At 43.7% G+C, this 23326-nt stretch overlaps 1 protein-coding gene across 1 annotated transcript in view; it reads left to right on the forward strand.

Moving 5' to 3' along the window:
- The window catches only part of LOC8033621 (pescadillo), a 30124-nt gene extending 7066 nt beyond the window's left edge, over window positions 1–23058 (forward strand). Inside the window, exons 4-15 of the mRNA XM_042290890.1 lie at window positions 1229–1338; window positions 3216–3343; window positions 3725–3858; window positions 4712–4828; window positions 5577–5636; window positions 8266–8352; window positions 8544–8674; window positions 11894–12019; window positions 13447–13628; window positions 14558–14623; window positions 19594–19931; window positions 22935–23058. Coding sequence (XP_042146824.1) covers window positions 1229–1338; window positions 3216–3343; window positions 3725–3858; window positions 4712–4828; window positions 5577–5636; window positions 8266–8352; window positions 8544–8674; window positions 11894–12019; window positions 13447–13628; window positions 14558–14623; window positions 19594–19931; window positions 22935–23006 — 1551 coding nt within the window. The 3' untranslated portion in view covers window positions 23007–23058. The remainder of the gene's footprint in view (window positions 1–1228; window positions 1339–3215; window positions 3344–3724; window positions 3859–4711; window positions 4829–5576; window positions 5637–8265; window positions 8353–8543; window positions 8675–11893; window positions 12020–13446; window positions 13629–14557; window positions 14624–19593; window positions 19932–22934) is intronic.
- Window positions 23059–23326: the final 268 nt, after the last annotated feature.

Here is a 23326-nt window from a genome sequence, read left to right on the forward strand (position 1 = left end):
TTTAGTGACCTGCATAACTTGTGATTGCAGAGAGGGGTGATAAACCAAAGAAGACTGTCCTTTCCAGTCAGCGATGTACGCCCATCTCTCGTCGCGTCTAAGGAACACCATTTCTGCCGAGGTCACCATTGGCCAGGGCCCTGCAGTTACTAGAAGTGGGCTGTCTTTTGGTGTTCTTGAAAAATAGCAGATCCTGTTAAAAACGGGTGGGTTATCTTTCAGGGGTGGGGCATCTCTCGGGATATTACGGTAGCATGTTGTAGCATTTTAGTGAAAGTTTGTATAAGAAATTTCAGCCTGTTTCTGCTATTAATGTTCTATCTTACACTTCATCTGTTTCATAGGTGTGGTCTGCAGTGTATGAAAAGCTCTGTACACATTTACCTGTTTAAAGTTCAACTTCTTTCTTATTTATATTCTTAACTTATGCAAAACGAGCATGTAGGATTTGTGTCTGCTATGAGATTTGAGATTTTTCTTCGAGGCATGGCAAAATATTGCATTCTAGTTTTTAGGTCATTAAAATAATTCCAGGTTAGAAAATGTATTTTTTAAACTGTTTATGGGGATTTTTAAGGTTTCACTATGTATTCAAATGCTAATAGTATATAAATAATCATTTTGTAGCGTGTTTTTATTGCTATCATATTATTTTGAACAGGCATATGCTAAAAACTATGCATATATGTCAACTGTGTTAAAGGTTGACTCGTTTGCTTTTTATGTTGTAGCAGCGTAGCAGTCATTTGCCATTTATATTGTAGCAGTATCTTAGCTAGCAATCTGTCATAAGTGATTTTGAACTTCAACCTTTTGTCAAGTAGACCCTTTATATGCAGGCGTTGTGATAGCTGACGTATCATGATTGTAACAACCAGTGGAGAAGGTTTCCATGTCAGTGAACACACAATGGTTCTCTGTAGAATTCCTGCAACAGTGTGGCACATGATTCGCACACATCAACAGTAACTCATTGACAGACGGTATGTGCCTAATATCTGCAATGAATGCAAGGAGCACTTTAGACCACCTTTAACTTTGTCCAACTTCGATTTTCACTGGGTATCTTATAGCCCCAGTCCTCAAACCTCCCTCTAGAGTATTGTATATTAAAGTTGAGACCTTGTAGTTGCTCAGCTAGGCAAGCCTTCGGCTGTCATGATCCTTGATAGTGGACATTTTTCCCGTCAGTCTTCTTTGCTAACCCTGATGTGTTGCCCATTTCCAGGTGTTCATACGCAAACTGAGGAAAGCCTTAGGCAAGAACGAAAGGGACACTGCAGAGCACATCCGTAACAATGAGCCAGTCTACAGGCTTGACCACATTGTCAAGGAGAGGTGAGTGTGCCAGTGGCCACATTTCATGCTTTACATCTGAGATCACCGCAATTCTTTGCTGAAGGAATTATTTTCAGCTTTATGCCACTTCTGCTTGGAGGGTGTGTGTCATTATTATGGTCTGGCACCTTAATTACCCACTAAGAGTTAAATTAGTTTTCTTGCACCTTGCCGATTAGACAAGTTACAGTGATGGAAGTGCTGCATCATTTGCGCCTAATTGTGCCATAAATGGATGATTGTGCCACACCTGCGCCAAGATAAGCTTGAACAAAACAAAAAATATATTTTTTTATTGGTCGACTTTCATATTTAGAAAAGTAGGAGGAAAGGAAAACTGTATAAATATGTATTCCACAGCGTCTCTACTCACCACAAGTTTGTTTTGTCTTAGGTCAGAGCACAGTCGAAGGCTCGAACACATACAACCGCAAGCACGCATACTAAAAGTGCGAGTCACGGGACATTCACTGCACTTGATTGGTTTAGCGGATGAAAGAGAGATGATGAATGCCATGATGTCATGCTTTGATGCTGTTTGATTGATCTCATTGTCTTGTAGCGTCGGCTGCGCTTTGACTTGAAGTGAGGCGAAGTATCGAGCTTGCCCCTCAACAGCGCTGGCTGGTTGGTCGCCAATGTCGTCTAAATTTCCAGACTATGTTGGCAATGTCAGGAGCTAAAAACCGCTGCAAAAATTTGTAAAATAGTAGGACGGCGGCTAATTGTATTCCTAATGAGATCACTTGATTGTAATGTTTGCCACATGGCTCCATGCCGTGGCTCCAGTGGCGCCGCCTGCGTCGACCTTCGCCACCTCTCACCAGCGCACATGTCGAGCTTCACTGCTTTGCATTGGAGAGCTATGAGCAGCGGCTGACATGGGGGCCTGGGTTAGCAAGATAGGAACGGAAATTACGCTCAGTATTATCACAGGTTGATCTTTTTTGGTCTTGATTATAGGTTGAGTTATGATTTTAAAAAGCTGTGCCAAGAAAGAGATAGAAAGAAACAATGTTGGTCTATATAAATACTGTAGTCAGTGTAGTTCTTGTGTACCTGTCGATTCGAAGAGCAGCAAACTTTGCTCTTTAGCGGTGTTGGAACCAGGTTTAAGTCAGTGTCACTTTTGAAAGCACAAGTTTTGGCTTTCATAATGTTAGTGGGTGGTTGTTTTTACAGCTTAGGATATTAGAGTCTTGAGTTTGGTAGGTTCATAATACTTGGGGTATATATTTTTATTAATTGATAAACGTGTTAGTGGAGATGTTGATTTCTTTCTTGCATTTTACGGAAATTATATTTACAGGCTAAATAAACTACAGAGTTTAAAAGGGGGAGGGGAGAGGCTTTATTCCAACTGAAATGTCTTGCCTTAAATTATTTTTTCTGAATAGAACCTACTATGTCCAGAGCCTTAGTTCTAAAAAGAAGGCTCTGCATTCCTTTTACACCCAATCTATTCTTATTACAAAAGGTAATGGATAATATGCTGCAGTGTTAAAGAGGAACCCTCAATCATTAATATAGATGAAATCATTTAGCGATGCAGTCACTTCTTCATTTTCATGGGATCTGCTACGAACAGATGTTGGCATCTGCTTCAAAAGTGTCTGCGGGTTCTCCAAACCAATATTTTGCCTGCTACAGAACCTTCTACAAAATGTCAAATGCCTTTTCCATCACTGAAGTTCATTCAGCCAGGGGTGAGGTACAGAAGTTGTGTACAACGTACTGTATCCTCTTTCTGCAACTTCTTACATTGTGCATTCATGGTGTTCATTGTATTATGTTAGCACTAGCTGAAATGCCATAGTTTCTTTTGCATAGGGACAAAAACATCTCACAGTTCTCTTTCTTTTTGTGCACTTACCTAGGTATCCGACATTTGTAGACGCCCTGAGAGACATTGATGATGCACTGTCCATGTGCTATCTCTTCTCCACATTCCCCAACGGAAAAGTGGTGAAGCCCACCCTCGTTGGCCTCTGCCGGAGAGTCATAGGTGAGTCATTTTCCCAACACCATGTTGCATCCAATTAAAAAAAAGGGTGTATATCAAACAGGGTGCCCTACTCTACGTTACTTGTTCTAGTGTCACTCTTTTGAGTTCCAAGCGCAAACACTGGCCAACTTCTCGCGGCACACATGCGCACTGCGGAGTAGTAGCATGATACAGTGCCACCTTTTTGCGGAGCTGTTCTGTTCTCTCAATTTGTGTTTTCTTATTCTTTCTTTCTCAATTCTCTCGTTTCCTGTGACGAATGTTGTCGTGCATTTAGTTTCACTCTTTCTCTCTGTCTGTCTGTCTGTAGATATCTTGGGGGACATGCTTCTGTTGGGTACAGAGTGGCACTTATGAGGATTATACTTGACTCTCATCCAGTGGAGTTCATGCACTACGTGATCGAGACCCGGGCCCTGCGGAAGGTCTTCATCTCCATCAAGGGCTACTACTACCAGGCTGAGATCATGGGGCAGACCATAACCTGGATTGTGCCGCACAACTTCTCCTTCAGGGTATGGCCCAGTCCCGGTCATTTTCGTAGGGCCCAGCCAACGAGCATGATTATCGTTTGTTTGACTGGCCAAGCAAACAAGCTACCAACAGGCATGGGCATCTCAAATTCATCTTGTTGGCAGCTTTCCTTACGCTTGAACATCGTCAGCCGGCAAAATCTGTTTACAAACCGGCGGTACAGCTGGGGCTTGGATGGCCAAAAAGCTTTTTTGCATCGCATTAGCAAGTGGTGTCTGTTTTGTGTTAGCCTACTCTAGAGAGCCCAGACCAGCAGGGCTCCAGTCAAACTGGTGTCCATCATATTTATTTTATTCTTCGATTTGTTTGTTGACGAAGGTGAATCTCTATGCTCAACTGTTGCCATGTGAATTTGCTGCTGAGCATAAGTCTGATTGCTTGTGTACTAATTAAAAAAAAAAGCTTTTTATTCACTTGGTAAGCTGCAAGTCTAACCCTTTCAAGTCCAACCAAACTTAGGAACAATACCTTTGTGATTTGTTTTTAAGAGGTCATTCATTCAAGGGGAAAAATAAGCAGCTGAAACCTGAGGACTAAGACAATGTGGGCCTTACATTTTTTTTGTTGCAAATTTTAACATGTGCGAAAATGCTGATGTTTGTTTTGTGCCTTATGAATATACAACTTTAGCTTGAGCACTTGCCAGACACATCAGAAAAATAATTTTATGGTCAGGCAACAGTTTGGAAATTACATATGTATACATTCGCAGGGATTTGAATAACCATAATACCTACCGTAGAACCGTACTGTTGAGCATGGTAATATACTGTGCTGAAAGTGACAAAGTTATGAAGGTTTCTCGTCTTTTGTTTTGTGTGTGGGGGTATGCAGCAACCTGTGGATGTCGACTTCAAGATCATGGTCACCTTTGCGGACTTCTATGTTACCCTGATGGGCTGCATCAACTACAAGCTGTACCACACACTCAACCTGCACTACCCTCCCAAGGTAGGGGCCTCTGCATATTCTGAAGGCAAGGTTCTCTGGATGGGATGCAGAAGACAATACCTTCAACCTATGTTCCAGTGGCATGCAGGCTCCACAAACTTTTCTAGTTGCTCGTACAAATGTTATTTCTCAAAAGCATGTTGTTTGCCCATTCTGAAATGTTACTTGGTTCTCTAAAACATTTTGTCACCATTTAGAAATTGAGAGAACATGCTATGCCCAGATTGGAATGCTGACTTGTGGTCAATTGGCTTCGGTCTCCGCGGTGGTGAAGCATGACATCTTGGACAGCGTATGTTTGAATGCAACAAGGCTTGGAGAATTGTTTGTGGCACATAAGCTGTTGCAGTGTTCGGTTCAGGAAAAAAATCTTTTGGGGTATGGGCTTGTTTGCTCGAATGTCTGATGCAGCTTTGGGAATTAAAAGATTTTTTTCCCACCCTACAGTCATGTTCCCTTTCCATCTGTTTATTGCTTAAATATTTTAAAGGATTATAAAATGAGTTTTAGACCTACTTCAGGCTTCTGCTAAAGGCTGCAGATAGCAGAGTTTTTTTTTGTTAAAAGAAAAAGAAATGGAAGGGGGGGGGGGGGGGGGGGGTACTAGTGTCTTCCGACATCTGGCTCCATAGTTGATCCTCTGATACAAATATTTCTAACTGCATTTTATGTGCACATTGTATCTCTTATTGATTTTTGCTGCTGAAAACCTGCTCCTCATTACTGCCCATTTATTTTCCAAATGCAGCTTCAACATGAAGTCGTCGAAGATAATTCAAATGCTGATGATGAGGATGACACTTCAGAGGTAATGACTTTTTACACTTGTATTTATTAATGCGAAAGCATTAACTGTCTCATGGAGCGAGCCAACATCATCAGCTTTGAAACCGCGCCAAACGGCTCTTAAATCCTTCTTTGAGTCAATCGAGCTCCCATTCACCAGTTAGCCACAGCACCTTTTACACCGCTTCAATCCCATTGGCTAACATGCGTCGACCAGGATCCCATTCGCCGGACACGCAGCATTAATCAGCGCGCCAACACGAGTGTTCCCCGTCTTGTTCGCCTTCTCCAGGGATTATTTTCATCATTATTGTCCAGTTCGCTTGCACTTTTGCATTTAATTGCATTATAATAGTAATGTTTTCGCATTCAGAACTCATAAGAAGTGCTTAGGTGTACAAGGAATGACAAGCAGTAAGTAATGCTTTGTCCGTTCGACAGTTTTGGTGGTAACACGTTACAAGTAACGGCGTTACCAGGAACGCGTTACTTTTTGCAGTAACATAGTAACCTACATGTTACTTTTTCGACACAGTAACGGGTACCGTTTTTACATTACTATTTCAAGTAACGTAGTTATGTTACTCGTTACTACTTCCCAATTCTTAAAGAAATGACACTTAATTTTTCCGTGTTTTTAGGCTTCAAGCCATGTTTTTCTTTGCGTTTTTTCTCGTGAGTATTTAGGTGAAACCGTAAAAAGAGATAAAGTAATTATGTTCAGTTTCTGTATGAACATAATGTTTCTTGATATATGAGCTCATGCATACCTGTATCGTCAAAACTGTAAAAAGTGTTAAATCATAATTTAAAAAGTAACAGAAGTAACGTGCGTTACTTTTTATCGGTAGCAGTAACGCGTTCTTATTATTTTTAGGTAACGTAGCTCAGTAATGCGTACCTTTTATTTGCAAGTAGCGAGTAACGTACTTCGTTACTTTTTTGGGGTAACGCTTACAACACTGCCGTTCTGTCGCCGATCTCCTTCTGCTGGGTAGCACGGGCGTAGCGAGCCTCCGACGAGCGCTTGGCCCGTGCTTTGTTCGCGAACACCATGGGAACCAAATCCGGGTGGTCTCGATCAGACAACGGTTTCCCTGCACGTACGCAAGCCTCGGGAAGGAGATTGAAATGGAAGCCACACTTGACTTCAAGAAAGTGCTTGCTGCACAAACGGTCGTTCACGCGAGGCGACCAATTTTTTCGATCCACGGATATTATCCACCTTCTATGCCTTTCAGAGTCTGCCGGGAACTTGTGGAAACTCACTCCGCTACCTTTCTTGTACATTTCGGTGCAATTAACGGCAACGCAGCTTCGTGGCATGCTGAAATGCTACGACGCCCATGCGAAATGTGCACACTTTTGCCCACACCACCCGACTCCGGCACGATCGCAGCGCCGCTGCAGCTCCGTGACGTCAAGCCCGCGTGTCGGTGTACAGGACTAATTTGGGTCCTTGCCTGATGTGATAACAAGATTTAAAATAGCACCACTCTTACGAGAGCAATCCCACTGCCGTATTTTGTTCACCAATTCATTCGGAACTTATTCAAGTTCTAGATTTATTAAAAAGAGGAGGAAATCTCTTCATATGACAGCGCTTTGTTTCCTGGGGATTCTGGATAGCAGCAGTCAAAAAAAATACTTGTAGTTGAATGGCGATTTTTTCTGAAGGCGAAAATCTCAAGCTCTTAGCTTTATTCTTGACCATTCCTCTGCTGAGCGAGAATTTGTGCAGCCAAAGTGTGTCTTTGAGCGAAGTGCTCGCGCTTGCAGCCTAAAAGCGAAATTGTGGTACAGGTGACTAACGTGAGAAAACTTGGGGAAGCAAAATATAAAAGAGGACACAAGGCAAATGAAAACAGAAAGGTAACTGTGTAAATACGTTAGAAGAGCAGAGCTATGTTTCGAGCGGAAATAAATCAGCAACCTGAGATAATTATAGCGCATGTCATTTCTTGCGCTCAAGGCGTAGGAACGAGGGCTCACAGCCCATTGCCCGCGGGCCGTGTCCCAGCGACTCGCGGGCCGCGTGTTTGAGACCCCTGGTATACATATTGCCAAAAAAGGTAGGAAACGACAGCAACACACCCAACGGCCCTTTCAGTAATATGTAAGGGGCCTATAATGCCATGTGCATGCGTGAATGGTGTCCATCCCTGTGTCGGTGCAAGTTCTTTCCTTAGCCAAGTGTACTTATTCCGTAGTTAAGATGTTAGTCACTTACCAGATCAGAACTGCAGGGCGTCTCTTTTGAACATTAGAGTGCCGCACACGCTCGTTGCCTTCTGTCCTGCCTTGGCCATGCGTGTGTGCTTGGAGCCCACGAAGCACCGAAGTGTTATCTGAGGCAGAAAGCTCGCTCTATACATGTTTGCAAGTACGGCCTCAAGGCACCATAATTTTGCTTGCTTGCGGTGTGCTTGGGCGTGTCATAATCGATAGCAAGGCGTCGTAATTAGATTGTGACACGCCCAAGCACACCCCAAGCAAGCAGGATGGTGGCTCCATGAGGTCATACTTGCAAACGTGTATAGTCCGGACAACTGAAAGACCTTCCTGCCATTCTAATCCTCTTAGCGGCCATGGCGAACTGTAAATGCAGTCATGGCTGTCAAGTGGTCGCACCCTTGCCTTTTTTGTTCCAGCGAATCGCCGCCCTGAACCAGAAACTGAAGTCAGTCATTGCAGGCGACACAGCCGAAGAGGCGCCCCAACTGGACGACTTTACGGAGGTACGGAGGAGTCGAAACCAACCCCCCGGACACTTTTGTGGGCCCCTAAGGCGGTGTTTCTAAGCGAGCAAGCGGCGCTGCATTAGTACCGACCTGTGGGGGCGAGGGGGCAAACATAGATGTCTCTTTGTCTCGCTTTTTGGTCCCTTGCAAGTGGAGTGCCTCGTTCTCATCTGCTTCCTGCGTTACAGACTGAGGGCGAAGGCAGTGTTGACATCAAGAGCGAGGAAGAGAAACAGAAGAAGTTCCAGAACCTGTTTGCGGGCATGAAGGTCTTCCTGGGCAGGGAAGTTCCCAGAGAGTCGCTCACCTTTGTACTGCGGTGAGTTTGTGCCACATTTATAATCTCTCGTTGCGATGTACTTGGATGTGTTTGAACTACCCACATCTTCTTGTTCATTGGTATCAAATAAATTGCATAATTTGACACATCATCAGGGCTGGTTGTCTGGGCTAAAAACTTTGTTTTAAGAAGGGGGCTTTTGGATTAAAGGGGCAACACTGCTTCTAGAGCCTTTTTTTTATATATATAACTTGTGATCCCATTCAAGTGAAATTTACTTTGCCTTTGCAATCTGACTAGGTACAATTATGTGCTTGGTTTTGATGTATAGTAGCTTCTTTAGTTTAGTAAATATTGATAGTTTCATTTGCAAAGATTGTGGAAAAGATTAAGACAGCTTAAAGTACTGAAATCAGAAAAGAAACATATCTCAGTAAACTTAAAGGTTTGTGGAATCCAATATGGTATAAATAAAAGCTCTAGAAAATTTAAAAGTTTTTTTAGAACACTTAAATTTTTTTATTTTCAAAATTATTTATTTTAAGAGGTATAAAAGGCGTCTAAAAAAATCCTAGTGCCATATTTGGCATATTTATACCTATTATTGGATACCGTTGGATCTGTGCAAGTGGAGGTATTGCTTCCATAAAATAGTAAGGTGTGAATACATAGTTTGTTCTGGAATACTAATAGAAAAAACATGTACACCCATATTTTTTATGTTTTAAAGACAATATTTCAAGATAAAAAATACTTATTTTAATAAAATAATTCAAAACAAGATGATAAATGCCTGTGAATCTTCCAAAATATTATTTCTTTTAGTATCATTTGCCTTAAAGAAATGTCGCCTTTGTGATAATCTCATCGGCCACAGCAGGCATCGGGGCATGAGTGTGATGGGAGATTTAGTGATTTATCTCAAATTTACTAATTAAGCTTTTGAATATCCATTTTAGCGGGTTCATTCTAAACAGCAATCGTGGCTAGTTGTCAATATATTCCAAAGCGGTTGCCCCATCCCGGAGAGAGGCGAGCAGCATCCGCGGGAGCAGATGGCAAGATATTGCGAGCCTCTGGTAGTGGGATGACATCTCTGGGTCACTTGCTCGCAGCAAAACTGTTTCACACCCTGACGTCTTCTTAAGGGGGGGGGGGGGGGTCTTTTGTCACTTCTTTTTTTAACACAAAATGTGTTGTATGGCTAGCACCTGACCGTTCCCGACAACAACCAGGGACAGAAGTTGATAAGTGTGCCGCCAGCCGAACGCCGACGCAGCGCTCGTCTCCTCGCTGATGTTGACTAGTGCTAGCCCAACGATTCCTCTAGTGCATCCATGTTGCTCCTAGAGGGGAAAGAAGATAGAGTGTCCAGACATACAGCGGCACCCTGTGTGTGAAAGAGTGACAGAAATGTGGAGAGAACGCACGGCGCACCAAGGGGACGCCGTGCCGTCGCTCAACGGTCGGGACAGTGATGCCACTCATCAAGAGCAGTGACCAGCATTGGTGGCGAGGTGCCTCCTAAAGTGTGCACACACTTGTAGTCGAGACAGATACACACCTAGCGAACTCGTACACAGAACCGCAGTAATGTAAAGGCGGTGCTTTTTAAACTATTACAGCAGAGCTGTTAAGGGCTAGTTTCTCCAGTATCGTGTCCACGGACAAAACAATGTCGACACGAAACTCCGGACAGCTACCACCATCTATGAACGACGGCATTAACCAGACAACCAGCTTGCCGGTTGTCTGGTTGTCGCCATCGCTCATAGATGGCGGCAACCTTTTCAGTTCCTTGAGGTCGTCCTAGGCGGCGTCCTCTAGGCATCATCCCGAGGTCGTCCTAAAAGTCGACCTTGAGGTCGTCCTAGATGTTTTCCTTTAGGCGTCGTCCTTGAGGTCGTTCAAGAAGTCGTCCTTGAGGGCATTCTAGACATCGTCCTCTAGACGTCGTCGTTTTAGATGTCAAAGAGATAACAGCTTCGCTGGTCCTTTATCTTCACGTGAGGTGGAAGGGCTCTACACTTCTCTTTGTGATGAGATGTTGCCAACATACCTCAGCAAACCTCACTCATGAGGGCCCTCACTGACCCTCATCTTCACAGGTGAGGTGAGGGTGAGTGAGTTTCTGAACCAGGAAAATTCATCAGTGTGAGTGTGAGGGTGAGTGAGGGTCGTCAGTGTGTGGGGGGTGTGAGGGCTGTGAGCGCGTGAGGAGTGGGGGGCGGAGCAACTTTCTCGGCAACTTTGGTGTTCTGGCGGGTTGTTCCCTAGTTTTCCTTAGATCAACATGAATTGCTGAGATCGGGTCCGGCTCAAAACAAGCGAGCAACTCTGAGCAATTCGAAGACGTTTGAAGCGGCTCCAGGCCAATGAGGGACGCAATATTTTCGCGTGATACCTCGTGCCGGTGATGATGACAACAAAAGACTTGGTTCTGGTTTGAAATTAATCGTTTTTGGAAATTAGCCATTTCAGATAGATGAGGTAGTATTCTCAACGAGATTTAAATGCATAAAAACATGTTTATAGCGTGTAATTGTGTGTCTAAATAGTGCAAGAAAAATTATATTTTATGATGATAATGGCAAATTGCAGCAATTGGTTGCTGCGTGTGACCGCGGGTGGCCCGTGTTGCTGGTGTTGCGACGTCAACTTGCTGGGCAAAATTGCCTTGTTTGAAGTGGGCCAGGAGTGCGTGAAGGCCATGAGTGCGTGAGGTTCAGTGAGGGTGAGTGAAGGGCTGAAGGTGAGTGTGAGGGTGAGTGAGGGGCTGAAGATGAGTGTAGCTGTGAGGGTGAGGGTGAGTGTGGGCGACCTAAAATGCCGACCTCTGGTTGCCACTTCGAACACTTTACAACACGACATAAACAACGATTGGTTGGTGCTGGGGTTGTGCGCAACACTTTACCACCACCTCTTGGTTCTGACATGATAAATTACGTGTGCTAGCCTTTGCGTTATCCAGTCTCCACACGTGTACAGTTTCTCCACACTAACACATCACATTCTGTGTTACCATTGCCTTTGCCTCTCCAGTATGGCAAAGGGGCTACTTTCTTTTTTTTCTTTTAGTTTCAGGATGGCATTCTTAAGAGAGGTTGCAGTTTTCACCTCCCTAATTGTTCCTGCCTCGGGTTGACAAGGTCAAAAACCTCTATACTAGGGTCTCATTAGTGTCGAGGTTTTTGCTGCCTGCTTGCAAAGTTTTTGGTTCTGAACTCTCACATATGGCTTTTGTTGTTTCGATCGCAGCTCGTTCGGAGCAGAAGTGTCCTGGGATGTCACACTGTTTGCCGGTTCCACGTTTACCGAGGACGACCTCACCATCACCCACCAGATAGCAGACAGACCACTGCTGAAGAAGCGCTATATTAACAGGTGACAAGGACCATTTTGTTTACTTTCAATTCAGGCAGCATTTGGAATTGCACTAGGTTCACTTGGAAGCAGCTTCAAAAAAAAAATGTCGACCCTCGCATGAACAGGGCCTGCATGCCTTTCTCGTGGGCTGCGCTGGAGCACTGTGGGCAATGCTCGCATATTTCAGGTTCTCAATATACAGAACTCGTTTTCGAGCCCAAACTTCAACGGTGCCTCATTATTCACTTGGCTTCTCCTTAAATGCCAATGTTTGGCTTTCTGTGGGAATAAGAGCAAAGTATGTGTGCAGGCTCTGTTCACAAAAAAGTCTACCTATTTCTGTGTATAGTTGCCTACTGATTTTTCTAACTTTGCAGGGACCGAAAAAAAAAACGTCCGAATAATAGAGCAGTCCGAAAAATCGGCAGATTAAAAAACTTGTCTTTATTACGTCCAAGCGGGCTTAAAAAAAGCCGTAAATAGTTTCTTGCTTCAGGTTACGGCTGCGCGCCTTGTTTCAGGTTACGCCTCTGTTTGCGTTCGGCAACATTTAGCTTGACAATCACTGCCTTCCTTTCTAGCATTATGATAGAGTACTTTCTGTGCTTCTTAGCAACACACAGTGGCGGCAAAAGAACAGATGAGGCAATGATGTCCAAGCCAGCGTAGTCCGAAAACATGATTCACCGAGACGAGATCGAGATGATGATGATGATGATGATGACAATGATGATGATAATGATGCTAGAGGAGAAAAGTCGTATAGCATCGCCTATCAGTGGGACTTAGCAGTACTCAAGTAGCACTGCCAAACCAAGCCAATCTATGCGTATCCAACACAGAATCCGAAATGGCCGCTTCCGTCGTGTTTCCCGCTGATTGCTCGCAATGATTTTGTCCGAAAAATCGACCTTTCGGACTTGAAGCTGTCCGAAACATTGGTCGTGAATATACAATATTTCTATTGGGCAGGTCATGGTTCCTCCTTTAGGTCCGAAATATTGAACAAGTCCAAATTATCGGCGCCCGAAGAATTGCTCGGCGACTGTAAATACGATAGTTTGCATTAACAATCTTGGCTGCAAGTTAACAGCGGCATTTCTAGATAAACTCAGGTGTGGAAATCCACTCTGGAGGGAGGTTTCTTTGCACGCTTATTGTGACGAGGTGCACGTTTCACAGGAGGGAAAATAGCCATCGTCATCGACTGCCCCCCACGCTCTCTTTGAGCGGCATCTCGGTTTTGTGCCTCTGATAGTTCCGTCCCCCGCAAACCAGGAAAGCATCCAGTATTTTCTTATTAAAGTATATGGGATCTACACATGTCAGCAGCAAGATGGCGGAACCCAGAGTTCATTCTTGCAAACGTCCGTAAGCTAGACGTTTTTATTCTTGCAGACGTCTAGCTTGACGTGTGTGCTCACCCTTCCTTTCCGACCGTACAGGTACTACGTGCAGCCACAGTGGGTGTACGACTGCATCAACTTCCGCCGTCTGCTTCCCGTCGAAGACTACTTCCTGGGGGAGGAGCTTCCCCCTCACCTCTCGCCCTTCGTTGAGGAGAAGGAAGGGGATTACGTGCCCCCCGACAAACTGGACATGCTGCAGGGAAGGAGGAGGGCCAGGGGTGGGTCTTGGCCTTGGCACCCTTTCCTTTTCTGTCAGAGTGCCTGCTTTGGCTTATGCATTGTGCTTTCTAGGCAAGGAGAGACAGACCTCTGATATATACTAAAGTGTAGAGTAACTTTGAACATTTTGCTATGAGCTTTCACTTCGTTTAATCTGTGGCAAGCTTTACTGGTGCAGACTGCTTCTCTTCTTGTCTTATCCACTACCAGTGGAACTGGAAGTGGAAATAAAGGTTGAGTAGAGTCATTTCTGGTGACTCTCTGTCTAATTCTGACATCTTGTAATAACGGATGTAGAATAAACTTGAATCTCCCATTAATGTAACCACTTCTAGTGCAACTGGAACTGGTCACAGTAATGGGAAGATACTCTATTAAAATATGCATCCGAATAGTCCTAAGCAGAGATTTAGTACGCTCCAGTAGATTCTAGTGGGCATTGCACTAAAGCTTCCTGTTTCCTAAGGCTCTGCAAGTGCCCAAAGCAGGTGGATTTACTGCTTATAGTGTCACCGCGGCATAGTGCTCGGTTTAATATGTGCAGTTCTTTTTCAGTTAGGAAACCTTTCTGTAAATACTGTCTGTTCAAAAGTCCATGCTGCACTGACTTCTGTCAGAAGTGTCACATGTCAAATTGGAGCGTGCTCGAAAAGTGGTCATCAGAGGAATCCTTGTAATTTTAACTCTGTTCTGTCAAGAGTTGGGAGTAGCACTACATCAAGAGACATTTTATGTTGGTTTCGGTTTTCAAAGGCCTAACGTAGCGACTGTCCGCTGTGTGGGACGCGTTCGTGAGAGGTTTGGTCACAGTGGGCAGACCGCTTGTGGGAGAGTGTTCACTGAAAATGAGGCACATCTTCTGTTACTTTGAGAGAGAATGTGTGAAACCTGTATGTAACCGCTAGTTTACTTTGCACAATCTATACAGATGAAGAGAGTGAAGATGAGGGCATAGAGGAAGAGGGTCTGGAAGAGGAGGAAGACAGCGGAGAAGGTGAGGCTGAACTTTTGTCCTTGTTGTTGGAATGCAGCTCACATATCAGGATCTTGGACCCGTCCTTCTGGCAATGCAGATCTGGCAGTGTTGGGCAGTATTTTTTTCTACCCAAGGCGGTTTGCAATTTCTGGGAGTGAAATGAGGTCAAGGCATCTATAACAATTGCATATGTTATAGTGTAATTTGCAGTGATGTGATTGCTGCGCCAATTGCGCCAAACTGCGCCAAGGGGCTATCCCTGCTACATCCTGCTACATTTTGCCAAAATATGGGTAATCTGCGCCAAGCCTGCGCCAAAGGCCCAATTTCGGTCGCCTTTCAAAACCAAAACTAAACTAAAAACGTAATTGAGCATGCGTGAGCTAGGTGGCACAAGGGGCCGCCCGACACAAACTACCCTGTATCCATCTGGTCTTACATGGTTTTTGCCGCCGTCTCGCGTTTCGCGCCTCGTCGTCGCGGGAATCTCGTCTCAGACGCGGGCGTGTGCGGTCGCTCCGACGCTAGTGTGCTGGGTGCCAGACATGCTGTCATGCTGTGAAACAAAACCGCGTTTTTGTGCGACGAGAGTGGCTTTGTAAGCTGAAACGCTGGTCGCGCGACGTCGGATGTTGCCGTCCCCACGTCGCTGCAGATGTGGTGCTTTCTAAACTTGTTCATCGACATTCCTGTCCTTGTTTAAATCATACTCTACTATACAAGAATCCCTCTTTAAAGGGATATTACAACGAAATTTCGGCGCTTATTGCTTGGTCTATTCGTGTTCAAGGGAGCTCTATCAGACTCTTGTTGAAAAAGGCACGAAAAGGAATTTTAAAACGAATTAAATGGTTAGCAAAGAGCGCCTGGTGGTTGTCTCTAACGCCTCGTTTGTAATGCCCGTCTAGGAACTTTGACAGCTAGTGACGATAACTGTCTCGCCTCCGGCCACCACGAGAAAAAAGGAGAAGGAGGAGGTCCCCTCCTTCCGAGAATGTCCTTTGTGTCTCCCAGAAGTCGCTACTGTCCATCTACAAGATTATAGAAGATTAACCCGTCACTCAAAGTTCGTACGAAAGCAGCCGCTTCGGTGGCTGGAACGACCATGCCATCCTCTCGACATCAGCCTCGCCTAAGCTTTGCTTGTTCCGAGACGAACTACGTCACGATTGCGGCGAATGTCACGTGCTCTCTGCTGGCTGCTCTCGGAGCGCTTGTCAGAGTGCGCCGCTTATAAACAAAAATACAGCGATCAGGCTCAAAAGGGGAGGAAGTGGCCAAGTGGGCTAACGCGTCTCACCTTGGAGCGTGGAGCGAAAGCTTGCGCTGGGAACCTCCTGGGTTCGATTCCCCGCCGCCCCCGCCCATTTCGATCTGGATGAGTTTCGTACCGGCACGCGTTCGTGTAATCACTACTGCGTGATGCACGTTAAAAAACCCAGGTTAGCGGTTGTACTGCACTGGCTAAATTTCTCATCTACAGCTAAGAGACCGATTACCCGCCGTGGCGTATCTCCATCAAGGCTGTATAAACATACAGAGCAAACCAATTTTTTAGGCTCAAAATACAAATGTGCTATTATCAATTAAGGAAAATGTAGATCATATTCAACCTATTTCTGAACACGACGGGCGTTTTTCGAATTTCGTGTAAGTGTCCCTTTAATTCAGACTACTTGTCGAAATAATGATTATTCAGGTTTCTCTCGGTGTGCTTTCTTTCGAGTGGGACCCTGGTACGTGAAAAATTTGGTACGAAAGAAAGGCAGTCTCTGCACGCTGAACCCACGGAGCGCGCCTGTTTGTCTCGAGTTCAGTCGTTGCACAAAGCGCTCCAAGAAACTTTTGACCCTGACTCGCGATGTCTTGCATCGATGCGCTCAGGTTCTTTTCTCCTGTGTCTTTAAATTGTACCCCACCTGCCGGTCTGGCAAGCAGGCGCCGCTGGAGTGTTGTTTTGTCGTACGCTGGATAGACAGTTACATTTTGCATACTATTTTGGAAACCAGTTGGCGACGGAGCGGAGTGGCATTGTTCCGATTTGGATTGAACAGCCGTTGTCTCCGCTCGCGCGACGAAGCACGCACCCCTGCAAGCGTGCTGATGTTGCCCTCACGTGCATGTGAACATGACTTCACGACAGAGGCACCAGCTGGTACTCTTGGAATTCATTGTTTTACGTTTGCTTACTTTTGACGAAAATCTGGCACGTCGGGAACCAGTAAAACGGTGGCAAGCGTTCTTTTCGAAATCGCTTGGCAACGCCTACAACACTGTACACTTGTGGGATGTCTCAGCAGTAAAAACACAAAAAGCGAGTTCTGTCACAACGCAGCACAAAGTGTCCTTCGTTTGACCAGCACTTAAAACAAACAAAAAATTTTCTAAGACTTTTTGCTTTAAAAACCACTTTTGCTACTCCGAAACACTGTTTTTGCTGCTCCAGAAGCCACGTTTGCTGCTCCAAAGCACTGTTCTGGCTGCTCCAGAGCACTGTTCTGGCTGCTCCAAAGGCTACTTTTGCTGCTCCAAAACGCTGTTTTGGCTGCTCCAAGAGGTGCTCCAAAATGGCTTAGGCCAATCACATCACTGAATTTGTTAAATTGTTGGGTAGGGTCATACTTGGCAGTGAATTCTGTTAGCTTGACGGTTGCATTTTTGTGGCACAATTTTTTTTTTTTTTTGTCTTTTAAGTAAACATTGTAACATTTACAAAAGACTGGTTTAAGAACTGCTTTGTTCAGTTCCACCTCTCTGAAGGCAGTTTGAAGCTTCTCACAACTTTCTGATTGTGCACTCAAGCCTGAAAAATCTCATTATTTTACCTTCATCTTACTTCACCTTGTTGGCATAGGTTCTGATGGAAGATTGTGGGAGTTCTTTGGCGGCTAGGGCATATGATGCGTTAAAATGAGCGGTTGGGCTAGTTGGCTTTGCATAATTACAATATAGCGCAAAGACAACACATCTCTGTCTCCTTCCTGTGTTGTCTTTGAGCTACATTGTAATTATACATATGATGTGGTCTGCATATTCTTTGCCAAGACTCATAGAACGAAAGTTGTTTTCAAAACCATGCAGTTATGCCAACATGCTTGAAAGCATTGTGCATAGAGTATTTATTTGTTCTTTTTTTACAGTTTACAATGTACTAACTTTATCATCAAAGTCTTCCTTCTTTAAACTGTGTTACCACGGCTGCTATAGACCATAGAATCCTGAGCCAAAGTGCCCCCTCGAAATTCGAATCATGTAAAACTGGGGGATGGGTGCTCCTCCGGTCAACAATATCTAGAGATGTATCGTTTGCATACTTTCCGAATGTCACAAAATTGAGGGGTGGTCGCTTATTGTGGAATAGGCGGATGCTCGGTATTTTATGGTAATTATATCAGGGATGTGCAGATATTTGAATGATAGTCTCCAGATCTTTGAAGAGTGGAGGTGTACAGATATCAAATTTTGAACTGTGAATTGAATATGAATATTAAAAATTGGCTGTGAAGGTTCTGGAATGATTTAAAATATATATTTCAAATTTATTGTTAATTTCACTGGTTATGCTTGAATAAATCAGAGCTGAAATTCTATTTTTGGCAAACATATAACTCTGAAAAGAAACAGTTCTATTTCAGGACAAACATTTTATATAGGTACTTGTCTCCAGTAAAAAAAGAGACCCTGACAAGACGTGCCGGGTAGAACATATTGTAGCGTGTAGCATGGCAAGAAAGCAAATGACTAGCTCATTTATTCTAATGTAAGTTGATGTTTGTTTGCGGAACTGTTTCTTAAAATAGGGGGTCCGCCTATAATAGTCACCATTTTGAATTGCGAATTGAATATGAATATTAAAAATTGACTGTGAGGGTAATGGAATGTTTTAAAATATATATCTCACATTTATTGTTAATTTCACTGGATATGCTTGAATAAATCAGAGCTGGAATTCTATTTTTGGCAAACATAACTCTGAAAAGAAACAGTTGTATTGCAGGTTGACCTATTACAGAATACCATGCATTTGCCCATTCCACATTAGGCGCCCATTACCAAATTTGTAAGATCTGAAAAAAAATATGCACAGTGCATTTATATGTAAAACTGATTACCGGACAAGCGCCTATCCCCCATTTTTTTGCAATTATCTCCAAAGTTTGAGTGGGCGCTTGCCCAGTATTTTACGGTACAAACCTAAGCAATAGTTTTGATATATAAATGAGGTGCTCCTGCACATCAGTCGTTTCTATGAGCATGCTTGTGCAAAGCATTGAAGGTTGATGTGCGCATACCAGTGCAAGAGGGTAGAGCTTGACATGAGACGCTGGTGCAAAGCGGTGAAGCTTAATGCGGAGGATTCGTCATTTTTGAACATTTTGAGAAACTCGTACTTTTAGCAGTAGTTGTATGCTGCAAGTTAATCGAGTAACAAACTGTATTCGTGAATTATTCAAAGTTTAGAATATTTGCACACCTCCCGTTGATTGGACTTTACCAGTTAAGATGAACATTTAAAATGTTAATTGGTTAATTTCCAGCAATTAGTTCACTAATTACCACTACAGTTGTAACCTGACATCTGCCACTGTCGGTGACACTACCCCAAAAAATCACTTCTTTATTTTAAATGCTCTTTTCTAAAAGATAATTTTCACTCATAGAGTAGTCAACCTGTATAGATGTTTGCAAGCAGCCATACTTCAAAAGCTAATCTGGCCACTACGGGCACGCTTTAGCAAGGATGTGCAGATCTACACATACCAGCAGCAAGATGATGGCTCCCAAAGATCGTACTTGCAAACATCTATATGCATTCTCCACCATATTTCTATTGCTAACATAAAGAGAGTGACAAAACTGAGACATCTCAGTTCTTGCCGAAACAATTTCAAATTCTAAATTGAGCATTTTAATTATCTCTCAGGTATGTTGTGTACATTAAAAATTTTCCTTTAGTGTCTCTTTAAATGAGTGATCTGTCCTTTCAGAATCGGGAGAGGAGAATGACGACGATGAAGGTGATGATGATGACGAAGAGGATGATGAAGGGGAGGAGTTGGAAAAGGAGCATCTTTCGAGGAAAGTGCAGGCAGCCAAGAGGAAAGCGACGGCAGACCGCAAGGCCGCACCAAACAAAGAGGAGGAAGGAGGGTCCAAGAAGGCCAAGATGGCCGTCCAGGCAGGAGTGGTGGTTAAGGAAGACCCAGCCAAGGCTGCCCAGAAGCAGAAGAGCGAGGAAAAGCGCCTTGCTGTCATGATGATCCCCAAGAAACACAAGAAGCTCTACGAGAAGATTGTGTTTGGCCAGAAGCGCAGGGCCAGGGAGGTGCGTGCCCCCCCTCCCCTTCCCCCCACACACTCACATATAATTTATTTTATGGCAATAGCCCTTGTTGGCGAGGCGGAGAAGTTTTTCTGCAGTGGGGATTCACAGTGTCATGTAATATCCTATCGCATAACGTCGCAATTTTCTCGCTAGATTTTTTTTTTGCTGAATTTAGTGAGAAAATCTCTCGTCTAAGCTTACCGGTTATATTTTTCCGCCAAGCTTGACTGTCAAATTGTCACGTGACGTGATATGATGTGACAGTTACACGAACACCGTCCGCTAAATTTAGTGGGATGCAGGTTCCCCGTGTTTAAACATGACTGTGTAACTTTGTGTAACTGTGTGCAGCAGAACACACCGTCTCAGCTGCCGCCACAGTTCAATTCCGGGAACTTTTTCTCTCAGAAAAGAGTGGGGTTATTTTATTTGTACCTGAAATGCATGAGGGAGGAAGAAATGTCTCTAAGCTGAATACAGGAAAGAGAAGAAGTATAATCCGTGAGAGTAACACCTGGTGGCGCAGGGATGGGAGGCAATGGAAACATAAATCAAACTGTAATTCGGAGTTGATGGGAGAGCAATGCCGGAATGGAGTACTCGAGGAAAAAAAAAAACAGTATTAACTTCTATCATTCACATTCTGTTCATAAAAGAAAGCATATATTGTAGTATAGGAATTTGAACATCCATATTATTCTAGAATTGTTTTCTAAATTTTTTGGTTAGAGTGCAAGTGGTTTCCTTATTTTATTTCTTTCTTACGAGACATGGCACAAATGTGTTATTAACTTTCTTGTTCTGAACACTACCTTTTAATTTGGGATTTCTGTTTTCTAAGGGTGTGCAAACAATAGGTCAAAAATATTTTATTATTGGTCGAAGAGAAGTAGGAGGACAGAAAAATTTTACAAACATGAATTTCACGGCGTCTCTGCTCACCGGATAGTTTTGTCTTAGGTCAGAGTTCAGTCGAAGGCTTGAACACATAAAACCACATACATACTAAAAGCACAAGTCATGAGTTATTCATTGCACTTGATTAGTTTAGTCAATGAAAGAACACATTCAAAGGGATGACGAATGCCACAATGTCATGCTTTGGTGCAGCGAATGAACTGGCCAGAGTCGGTAAAGCGCAGGCTGGTTGATTGCCAACATCATCTAAATTTCCAGATGATGTCGGCGATATCGGGAACTGAGTCTCGAAAAAACTTTGCAAAATAATAGGATTGCCGATTGCGGCTACTGTGATAAAACAGAGCCAGGGTCTTGTACTCCTGATAAGATCACTTGATTATCATGTCTGCCACATGCTTTCCTTTCATGGCTGCAGAGTACCGTGGCACTTGCACCGCTTGCGTCAGCCTTCACCGCCTCTCACTAGTGTGCGCACGTCGAGCTTCACCGTTTCGCACCAGAGCGCTAGGAGCAGTGGCTGACCTGGGATAGCACCTGGCTTAGTGTGATACGAGCGCAAATTATGCTCATGATTATTACAGGTTGACCTTCTTTGTCCTAATTGTAAGTTATGTTCTAATTAAAAAGAAAACAGACAAATTGTATCTCATTAATTTGAATTTGAGGGGGACCGAAAATTTGTTTGAATGAAGCAAAGTCTGCATTACCGGGAGTTTCCTCTCACAGAGACGCATAGGATGGGAGCTGCAGGTTAGTTTGCGTTATCAGCAAGTTTGAATTAACGAGATTCGACTGTATATATTTCAATAAATATGGTAGTTACGGTAGTTCCCGCGCAGCTGTCGATTGAAAGAGCAGCGAACTTTGGCGTAGCTCTGGTTCCTGCGTCACAAAACAGCACTGTCACCTTTAAAGCACAAGTGTTGGCTTTTATGATATTTTTGAGAGGTTGTTTTTTCAGTTTGTGGTATTAAAGTCTTGAGTTTGGTAGGCTCATTAAACTTATGGGACGCATTTTTATTGGAAGGCATGTTAGCAGATATGCTGGTTCTTGCTGGGATTTTACAGAAATGATATTTACAGGCTAAAGGAATTGCCAAGCGTAAAATGGGGAGGGAAGAAAAGATTTATCCCAATGAACTGTTGCACTATGACTCACTTTTCAACCATTTTTAATACCCATTGTAAGTGGATATTAAATGGGACTAGAGCCTTATTTAAGAAGACTGTGCTCCTTTTACACCCTTCTATTATCACAACCGATAGTAATAGTATGCTCGATTATCAACGAGGAACTCTTGATCACTATCATAAATGAACTCATTTCGAGGTCCAATCATTTTTCCGTTCTTGAATCGTATGCTAACAGATGTTGGCATCTGCTCCAAAAGCGTCAGTGGCTGCTCCAAACCGTTATTTTGCCTGCTACAGAACCTGCTTTAAAAGGTCAGATGCCACTTCCATCACTGGATGCAGTTCTCATTAATTCAAAACTGTATTTGCAGAGCTCTATTCTTTTTTAATATTCCAGTAGTTGGGCACATATCCAAGGAAGGATATGCCTGCCTTGCCCCTCCCCCCCCCCCCCCTCCCCCCCCCCCCAAATCTTCCATTTTGCTGGGGCCTCTTCTCCCCCTTCCTCTCATACAGCATTTTGTCATGGATGCCTCCCCCCCCCCCCCCCCCTCCACACCCAAATCAAAATCGTGATTACTTCATGACATAAGGGAACAATGCGGAATGCAAGTTCATCTGCTCCTTTTGCAGGGTTTGTGGTGATGTCAGAACGTTGAGCTCTGATTGAAGGATAGTGGGTAGACTCCTTCAATGGGAGCTCTGCATTCTGACGTCGCCACAACCCTTGCAAAAGAGGCTGACAAACTTGCGTTCCGCATAATGGCAAGATCACCCATCCTAAGGATGATCATGGACACTCCCTCTCATACAGCATTTTGTCATGCCCCCCCCCAATTCAAACTTCTGGCTACGTACCTGCCGCTAGTTACTGGCAGGTGAGGGTTAATAAATGTCTCTCTGCCACTCTTCTGATTTATAATACACATCCTTTTTTTCCGTATGCAGGCTGCACATCTCAAGAAGAAGCGAGAAGAGATATCAGCAAAATCCTCCAAAAAGACGAAGAAAGTTTTCTAGAAACAGATTTCACGTGGGCTGTGTAACATAATAAAAAGGACACATACAAATGGATGAATCTCCTCAATGCTGCACTTAAAAAGAGTCAAATTCAAAAATAGTTGGAAGTCACCAGTCATTCTGTAAAGAGAATTATCTCCCCCTAATGTGACGTGTTAGCCTTTTGTGTTAGTTATTGGTGAACAGAGCTTAGCCCTATAAAATATATGCAAAGAGAAGGCAAAAAACTAATTAATACCTTCATTAATTTTGTACTGCAATATTGTGCGGATGACAGTACAGGCAAGCTGGTGGACATTTACCATGTTACAACTTAATTT

Source organism: Ixodes scapularis, unplaced genomic scaffold (genome assembly GCF_016920785.2).
Source record: "Ixodes scapularis isolate PalLabHiFi unplaced genomic scaffold, ASM1692078v2 PGA_scaffold1__304_contigs__length_218370807, whole genome shotgun sequence".
NCBI lineage: Eukaryota > Metazoa > Arthropoda > Arachnida > Ixodida > Ixodidae > Ixodes > Ixodes scapularis.